At 39.7% G+C, this 9,872-nt stretch overlaps 1 protein-coding gene across 1 annotated transcript in view; it reads left to right on the plus strand.

Annotated features, from left to right (window-relative positions):
- HOOK3 (hook microtubule tethering protein 3) overlaps window positions 1-9,872 on the plus strand; it is a 175,824-nt gene that overhangs the window by 2,961 nt on the left and 162,991 nt on the right. The window contains exon 2 of the mRNA XM_042783660.1: window positions 7,449-7,534. Coding sequence (XP_042639594.1) covers window positions 7,449-7,534 — 86 coding nt within the window. The remainder of the gene's footprint in view (window positions 1-7,448; window positions 7,535-9,872) is intronic.

The following is a 9,872-nucleotide window of genomic DNA, read 5'->3' on the forward strand; positions in this document are numbered from 1 at the left end:
TCTGTCCAATATACTTCAGTGAAAAGACTCCCATTTAGAGTAATTTATTCTAAACTTCCAGCCAACTTGATTGTGTGGTTTCTTTGCACACAGCAAGTTAGAAGGTGACTGCAACACTCAGCAAAGTATAGAGAGCTGTCAGTGACAGAGAAGATTCAAGAGCTAAAAGTTCAGCCTGGTGATTCAGTCTTTAGACTGACAGACTTTTATGCCCCCAAGAACTTTCCACATTTAGTTATAGAAGATTATAATTGCCATCTTTAATATCAAATAAAAGTTTATTTTCATTGCATAGCATTTCATTTCATATATATATTATATATAAGAAAATTTCCTACTGGAAATCATCCAAATAATAAAATTTCTGGCACTTAAAGTGATGACTGTTAGCTATGCAGAATTCAGTTCTTTGGAACAAATCATTGCCCCAAATTCTGGATAAATTGCCATTATGTTAAAGAGCCTACCAGCTCAAGAACCAGTGTTCCAAATTCAAAGGAGTATTTATGAAAAGATAAGTATCATCCTATGAACAGAAACCATTTTAACCTTAAATTCCAAATCAAAGTTTATGCAGCAAGAGCAAGTTCAGCAGGATGTGCTTGAAAATTTCCGCTCTACCTCCTCTCCCCCACCCTCTGAGTCAAAATATATTCCTACCTCTTAGAAATAGCTGCCCTGCCTATTAAATCTATCAAGCCTGCTTCTTGAACTGGATCTCATGGATCTCAATGAAAAGATTGTACTTTGCCTGGTTTTAGAGACTGTAAAACAAAGAAGAATTTGGAATGCTACTAGTTAATGGCAAGAAGTTATATAGGAAAAGAATCATCACATAGATTGAGTATATTTCTTCTGGGAAGCCCGCAACATTAACAAAGCCTCATGATTTCCATACTACTTGTTTAGCAGCCAAGGAGCTGTAGTGGTGCAATGGTTAAAACATTCAGTGGTAACCAAAAGGTCACCCACCAACCTCTCCACAGGAGAAAGATGAGACAATCTGTTTGCCTAGCGATTTACAGTCTCAGAAGCCCTAGGAGGCAGTTCTCCTCTGTTATATGGGGTGGCTGTGAGTGGACATCACCTCGATGACAGTGGGTTTAGTTTTTGGTATTTAGTGGCCTATAAAATTCATGCTAGAATGAGGGAGGGTATAATTTTTATGATAGTGCCCCTGTATTAGTCCTGGTGGTGCAGGTGTTAAAGCACTCAGCTGCCAACTGAAAGGTTAGCTGTTCTAACCTCCCAGCTGCTTCCCTGAAGAAAAGTGTGGCAATCTGCTCCTGTAAAGATTACAGGCTTGGAGATCTTGTGGGGCAATCCTACTCTGTCCTATCAGGTTGCTATCTGTAGGAATTGACTTGATGGCAGTAGGTTTGGTCTCTCCATTCCATTCTTTCTGCTCCATTCTGTCGACAATTTTGTCCTCTAATGGAGGAGTAGAAAAATCACTCATGTACAAAAGTTAAATTACATATTGTTTAAAAGCTTTGTTTACTGGTTTTATTATTTTTGTTTGTTGTTTAATTGAGGGTTAGTATAGCATGGTAGTTAAAAGTATAGGTTCTGATACTAGATCACCTGAGTTTGAATGTTGGTTTCATACTAACTGAGGGTGACTTTGGACAAGTAACTTCACCTCTGTGTTTTTATTGTATTTATCATAGATTGCTGAGCCTGACCTCCATAGTTTCTAATTCAGCAGGTGTAGGGTAGGTTCTGGGACTGTGCATTGCTAACATGCTCCCTAGTGTTGATATTGGTAGTGGCCTGGGGATCATGCTTGACCACCACTGCTCTGGAAAAGGGTTTCTTGGATCTCAGCTGTTGATATTTGGGGCTTATGCAAAAAAGACGTGGAGGTAGCAATGTGCGACCTCCTCCAACTCTATGAAGGGGAGACAGAATCACCATCAGCATCAACAGCCAGCCCAAAGCTGATTCTTATGAAGCAGAGATCAGACGAACTACCACCCTTTGAGCTTTTTGCTGGTTCTGACACCAACCATCCCTCTCACGGTACCTTCTACTTCTCTGCTGGGTTTGTTAATTCATTGCATTGGCCAAACAGAACTCAAAGACAATACTCACAATTAAGAGGTTTATTAGGGAAATAACAGGTTATAATTCAGGATCAGAAACTACTCAGGATACAGTTCTTCAGTCAGGGCAGCAGCTTCTTATCTGTGCCACATCCACGCTTCTCTCTGGCCTCAGCCTCTTAGCCCTGTGGCCTCTTGGCCTCTGCCCTGCTTGGACAAGTGTTACAAAGCTCTTTTAGCTCTGCCAGTAGCGGCCCAGAAAGGCACCCCACTCCACTAGCAACCCTCCTGCCTAAAGGCAGTTATCTTTCTCACTTATTGGCTAGGGAAGCCCGCCGTTCTGTTTCATGCCAGGCTCAGTTCTGCTGCCTCTGCTGCTGCCGCTTCTCTGCCACTGCTTCTCAGTGTCTCTCGCCATCTCAGCAGAGTGTTACAGCTCTGTCTCCTGGGCCAAAGAGGGTCAGCACAGAGCTCTTGGGTCCAGAGGATGTGCTCTACTTCTGACTCTTTCTGGATGGTAGTGAGATCCCCTTTTCTGCCTCTGAGATGGCTCCGTTAAGCCTAGTGAGATGGCAAAACTCACCAATCCCCACATTAGGATCACATATACCTTATTTGCATGGTTCTTCCCACACTAGGGAGCCATATGCCTTATTTACATTATTAACAAGCTATCTAATCCCCTTGGTGGGCCACAAACACCTCATATTTGCATAGTCCCACTTGAGCTCTGGTGGCATAGTTCCTGAGGCATTTGACTGCTAACCAGAGGGCTGGCGGTTCAAACCTAACAGCCATTTCTCGGAAGGAAGATTGGGCAATCTACTTCTATAGTGATACTGCCTTAGAAACCCAAGGAGAGGTTGCTATGAGTCGGATCCAACCCAGTGGCAGTGAGTTTGGTTTTGGACCTGGTATTCTGGTGGGAGTCACAAAGAGCATAGCTAGAAGGGCCATGTTAAGTAATTCACTGGATAATTCTTTGTCATAGGCATATCCATGTACATGGTAGGCTGTTCAGTAGCATCCCTGGCCTCTACATATTAGATGCCAATAATACTTACCAAATTACAGAAACAAAAAAATATCTCCAGACGTTGGCAAATGTCTCCTGGGCAGCAAAGTCTCCGCTGTTGAGAATCACTGCTCTTTTGTTGTTAGGTGCCGTCAAGTCAGCTCTGAGTCATAGCGACCCTGTGCACGACAGAACGAAACACTGCCTGGTCCTGCGCCAGCCTCACAATCTTTGCTGTTCTTGAGCCCATCATTGCAGTCACTGTGTCAGTCCATCTTGTTGAGGGTCTTCCGCTTCTTTGCTGACCCTCTACTTTACCAAGCATGATATCCTTCTTCAAGGAATAGTCCCTTCTGACAACAGGACCAAAGTAGGTGAGACAAAGTCTGGCCATTGTCACTTCCTCCAAGGATCATTCCAGCTGCACTTCTTCCAGGACGGATTTTTTCATTCTCTTGGCAGTACATGGTATTTTCAGTTTTCTTAGCCCATACCACAATTCAGAGGCATCAGCTCTTTTTAGGTCCTTCTTACTCACTGTCCAGCTTTCACATGTATATGAGGCAACTGAAAATACGGTAGCTTGGGTCAGACACACCTTAGTCTTCAAGATGACATCTTTCCTTCTTAACACTTTAAGGAGGTCTTTTGCAGTGGATTTTCTCATTGTAATATGATGTCTAATTTTCTGACTCCTGTTTCCATGGATGTTGACTATCCATCCAAGAAAAATGAAATCTCTGACAACTTCAATCTTTCCTCTGCTTACCACTGCTCTAGAAATACTAATTGCAGTTCATCTCATATCTTTCTTTACTCCTTTCTTCTTGGGGGTGGGGCGGGTGGAGGAAAGTGATGAGGTGGGGGTTGGGTGGTAACAGAGCTTCTTGGAATTAAAAAGTTACTTCCCATTAAGTAGAATTTCATGCCTTAAGACAGTTATTTTTAACTTTTACTCTACTGCTCTACTGAAGTATCCTTTAGATTTTAGCTCAACAATGTGTGAGAATGGGTAGGTGATAGATTATTTTCAATGAGATATAATTCATATACCATAAAATCCATCCTTTTAAAGTGTATAATCCAGTGGGTTTTTTTAGTATATTCACAAGGTTATGCAACCAACATCACTGTCTTAATTCTAGAATGTTTTCATCACCCCAAAAAGAAACTCCATAGAGATAGATTTTCTTTGGGATCTGTTTTACTTTTTTTTTTTTTTTCCTGCTTTGCTTTCATGTCAAAGCTGAGATATGAACATCATCTAGCCCTCCTTGGGCAACTATTTTCCTCAAGGGCCACTGCAGGAAAAATAAGAACTGTTTTAGAAGCCCCATCTTAAAAATCAGAATGAAAATAGCTGGATTTATGTTCTAAGAGAAAAACGGATAATATGTTACAACTAAATTATCTGCTTTGTGAATACCTTGCTTTTTTTAATTGTTTTATTCTGATTGGCCAGAGGCAGCTTTCTAATCTTTCAGCTTTTACATTTGGTAATGCTTTTAGATCAGAGGGTTAAAAATAGATTTCCAGCTCACCACACACAGATTCTGATTCAGAAATGTATAATTTCAAAATAAAAATTCCCCGGATGATTCTGTTGTACAATTAGATTTGGGGAAACTGCTTTAAAAAATACTTCAGCTGTATTTGTTTTCTCATTCATTCTTTAAGCAGCATACCCACATAAGAGATTTCTCCCCCCCAAGATTTCTAGATGGAAAAACTGTTATTAAGAGAAATCAAGTGACATGTCCAAGGTTATACAGGAAATTAAAAGCAAAGCTGGGGATAGAATAAGTTCATTCCATTCAAGGCAGCATACAGTAAGGGCCTGTCCTGTATTGAGCATCGTGCTTGGTTAAGTGATAGATAAGACAATGCGACCCTCACTGCTGCCTCTTTCCTATACAAACCTACAAGAAAGAGATTGCTTTCTTTTTTTTTTTTATATTTTTAAATGGGCTATTAGCAACTGTAATGTGAAAGCTGGTGCTTATGTCCTTTTAAACTACATTATTACCACCACATTATCAGCAAGGAAGCAGCTGGAGATAGAATGGAGTAAAACCCAAAATCAGTGTTTGCAGATGTTTATTGCATTTATTCATTTTCAAATCACTTATTAAACCTCTGCTGTTGTATTAGGATAGTGCCAGTGGTGACTTGGAAGGACCCTCTTTTCATCACTCACCCCAAATGGACATACAAGTAAAAACTATTTGTTATGTAGATCTTTAGGAGCTCTGGTGGTATAGTGCCTAAGGCATTTTGACTGCTAACCAGAAGGCTGGCAGTTTAAACCCACCAGACACCCCTTGGAAGGAAGACTGGGCAGTTTACTTCCATAGAGATACTGCCTTGGAAACCCAAGCAGAGGTCGCTGTGAGTCGGAATCTACTCGATGGCAGCAAGATTTTTTTCTTTTAAATGTAGATCTTTAGGGTAATTTTCTTAACCTCAACCATCATAACCAAATCACTACTCCATAAGACACTCTTGTATAGAAAATATGGAGAAGCTACTGATGACTATACTTCCAAAAAAAAACCCCCAACTCACTGCCGTGGAGTCGGATCCGACTCATAGTGACCCCCTCCTTGGGTTTCTGAGGCGGTATCACTGCGGAAGTAGATTGCCCAACCTTCCTTCTGAGTAGTGGCTGCTAAGTTTGAACTGCCAGCCTTCTGGTTAGCAGTCAAATGGCTTAGGCACTATCAGAACGCTCTGATTACTATACTTAGTAGTTCTTTTTTAAGATCATAAGAATCTTGTTAAAATATAGATTCTGACTCAGTGTATCTGAGGTAGAAATGCAAATTCCCATCAGGGGCTCAAACTGGAACAAACCAGAAGCCCTGATTTAAAACTTAAAATCCTTTGCTGATTCCCCATTACTCTCTAACGTGGCTTGTAAGGTTTTGCATGATAATGTTACCTGCAGTGAAGTCAGTCCCTGACTCTTGACAACCCTATGCACCATGGAATATTACATTGCCCGAACTCGCACCATTTCCATGATCAGTTGTGACTGATTTTTGGAAGTACTAGATCTTTCTCCTTGTCTTGTTAGTCTTGAAGCTCTGCTGAAACCTGTTCAGCATCACAGCAACACACCACTGATGGAGGTGTTTGCTTATGAACTGCGTTGGCTGGAAGTGGAACCTGGGTCTCCTGCATGGAAGGCGAGAATTCTACCACTGAACCATCAGTGCCTCATCACTGAATCTATATTAAGCTTCCTTTCATCCCTAGATTGTGTGCCACTCTCACTTCTAATCTTTATGCTTGCTGTTTACATTTCCTATAATAACACTTTCATTCCACTAAACTATATACTATGAGTGTGGCCTGCATCTGTCTGTTCTCAGCAATTTATTTCCTAAGTCCTGGTTGCACTACTAGGTCTAATCATCATTGGCTCATTGACTTTTTCTTACTCCTAGAGATAATTTCTGTTTGGAAAAATGTAACATTTCTCTGGCCACATCATGCCAACCAGTACAGAGTTAGTTGTAATTCAGAGTACATTTGAAATAGAACTGAATTGAATATTAACCTAACTGTACTAAGTATGACTTCTGTGTCTCTATCAGGATACTTTGGCTCTGAGTAATAGAAAGCTCAACGCAGACTGGTTTAAAAGAAATTTATCTCACATAGTTGGAGATTTTTTTAATTCGGTGTTCAATTTTGGCCTGAAAGACCTTTCAGTCTTTTCCTCTGTGCCATCTACTGCACTCGACTTATCCCAAGAGTTACTCCCCTACTAGTTATAAAATTAGGAGCTCTGGTGGTCCAGAGCCTAAGGTATTTGCTAACCAGAAGGCTGGCGGTTCCAACCCACCAGCTACTCCTTGGAAGGAAGGTTGGGCAGTCTACTTCTGTTGTGATACTGCCTCGGAAAACCAAGGAGAGGTCGCTATGAGTCAGGTCGGACTCAACGGCAGTGAGTTTGGTTTGGTGTGAGTGAGTTATAAAATTACTTCTTTCAACAACTAGGGCAAAATGCTCATGAAAATGTGGTTGACTTTTCTTTCCAGAAGTTCAAAAAACATCATTTTGGTTCATGTTGTCTTAGGCATGTCTATCCCTGAATTTGCCAGTGGTAGAATGGATAAATTTAATCATGATTTTCTTAGACTGATTGATTATATTTGGAAAAAATGGATGTTGGGAAGTCATCCAGGGTCCGTCACAATTTCCCTTGTACCAAAAAAGGAAACTTAGAATAACCTGCAGGAAATTTCTCATAAGTGAACTCTGTAACTGTTCTACTTTATACAGTTATTCCTACCCCTAAGGTGAGATAATCACAAAAAGAAGCCTAAGAAATCTAAGTAGTTAACCATAGAATGTTTTTTGCTTTCTTTTTCCTCCCCCAGATCCAGACATTTAATGTAGATGCGCCATGCCAGACCGTGGAAGATTTAACGAGTGGGGTTGTGATGGCCCAGGTTCTTCAAAAGATGTAAGAATAAATTGCTTATTATTGTGTATGTTCTTCTATGTGGTTATTTATTAGATTGAAAGCATGAACCAGAGAATATGGGGCTAACATGAAACTTGTGCTCTCTGTAAAAATGAGAACTGTAAGCAATAGTGATGATTTTATTAGGTATGGATTGACTGATTACAAGTTTGATTAGAGCTGTAATTGTTATAATACTCCACTAGCTTTAACACAATTGTTTGTTCTTGTGGTTTTTGGCATAAACTCAGCAGAAATTGTCATGCTGGTGACCAGATTTTGCCATTTATAGAGGATTCTAAGAAGCTTGTACCTTTTTTCCTTTAGAATTTTGCTGAAATATCTTATCAGTGAGGTCTTCCCTGACTACTCATGTAAAATAGCAACAACCATTCCACTGGACTGGCTATCTCCTTTAACCTTTTGTGTTCTTCTCTGAAGCATGCAACACCATCTGATACACCATACATTTACTTGTTTATTATCTGCCCCCCAAACACAAACACATACAGACACACATAGGCAGAACGTACACTGTACATAAAAGCTGAGAATTTGTTTTATTCATTGCTGTTTCCAACCACCTAGAACAAATGCCTGGTTTTTGGTTGATCTACATGAAATAGCCATTCTTTGTAAGTTTAAAAATGGTCAAGTGTCAGTAGTTTCTTATAGTTCAGTATGCATCGTGGATGCCCATGTTTGTTTAGTGACTAAAGGAATGAAATATTTGTTTGGTTTATATAAAACAATCTAAGTATTTTGAAAACCTGGCAGTTAGAAAGTTGACATTATATACTTGTCTTTTAACTTTTTACCTAGGAATTTTTTAAATAAATGATTACTTGTCAATTTGAGAAGTCATTTAGTTTGGCGTGATTTGGGAGGTATTCTTATCTTTTAAGGAGCCTTAGTATCATTAAATAAACCCTTGCTGCTACTTAACATACAGTAAACTACATAGAGTTACCTGTGTGAGGAGCAACTCTAATGCCTGTATTTCAGAGAATCATCTTTTCACCTTAAAATTGTAGATTCATGTTTGAAAACCATAGTTTCTTTTCTCTTGTGTAACTTGCATGGCTCGTCTCCCAGATATACAGACACACAGAAGCCTTGTTTGAAACCTGACCAGCCCTGATTTTAGCACTCTTCTTAGAGTGATCTTGAAATTTTCACGGTCACCTATGAGTGATGCCTTAATAATTTAGTCTTTGAACAGTCTAGAGAGTTTCACTGAAATTCTTAACAAAAATTATTTGTGGGTGCATGGGCCTACCTAAGTTATTATTTCTGTATCAATAAATGAAACTTTTGCTTAAGCTAGTATGAGTCAGATTTCTGTCATTTGCAACCAAAAAGAAGAATGTAGGTGTATATTATTTTATCAAAACAAGATAATAACATATAATGTATTCTGCCTGTATTAAGCGTTCATTCCTTTTGATTGCTGGGTGATACTCCATTGTATGGCTACTTTGTTGTTAAGTGCCACTGAGTTAATTAAGCTCATAGTGACCCCATGTGACAAAGTAGAACTGCCCCATAGAGTTTTTTAGGATATAATCTTTACAAGAACAGATTGCCAGTTCTTTCTCCCATGGAGTTTTCGGGTAAGTGTGAACCACCACCCTTTAGGTTAACAGCTGAGAGCTTAACCATTGAGCTGTCATCACTTGTTGATGGGCATCTAGGTTCTTTCTAGTTTTTGGCTATTACAAATAAAGCTGCTGTGAACATTAGTGTGTAAGTCTTTGTATTAACATGTTCTTTCATTTCCCTTGGATGAGAAGCTCTGGTGACACTGTGGTAAGACTAACCATTTGGCTGCTAACCAAAAGGTTGATAGTTCGAACCCACCAGGTGCTCCACGGGAGAAGTATGAGGCAGTCTGCTTCTGTAAAGATTTACATCCTTGGGAACCTTCTGGGGGTTGCTGTGAGTGGGAATCAACTCGATGGCAGTGGGTTTTTGGTTCTAAATACCCAAGAGTGGAATGGCTGGATGATATATATATGGTAGGTGGATATTTAATGTTTAAGAAACTGCCAGACTGTTTCCAAAATGGGTTTACCCTTTACATTCCCACCAGACATATATGAGAGTTTCAATTACTCCACATCCTAACCAACACTTTCTAAGATAGCCCTTCTAAGTGATTCTTGTGGCTATATGAATCCACTCAATAGCAATCATTTGTATATCCTCTTTGGACAGCCATCTGTTCAAATCCTTTGCCCAATTTTTTACTGGATTGTTTGTCTTTTTGTTGTTAAGCTGTAGAAGTTTTATATATTTTTTGGATATTAGGCCCTTATTTGATATGTGGTTCCTGGAT

Source organism: Orycteropus afer, unplaced genomic scaffold (genome assembly GCF_000298275.1).
Source record: "Orycteropus afer afer isolate SDZICR_OR568_19922 unplaced genomic scaffold, OryAfe1.0 scaffold00024, whole genome shotgun sequence".
Classification (NCBI taxonomy): domain Eukaryota; kingdom Metazoa; phylum Chordata; class Mammalia; order Tubulidentata; family Orycteropodidae; genus Orycteropus; species Orycteropus afer.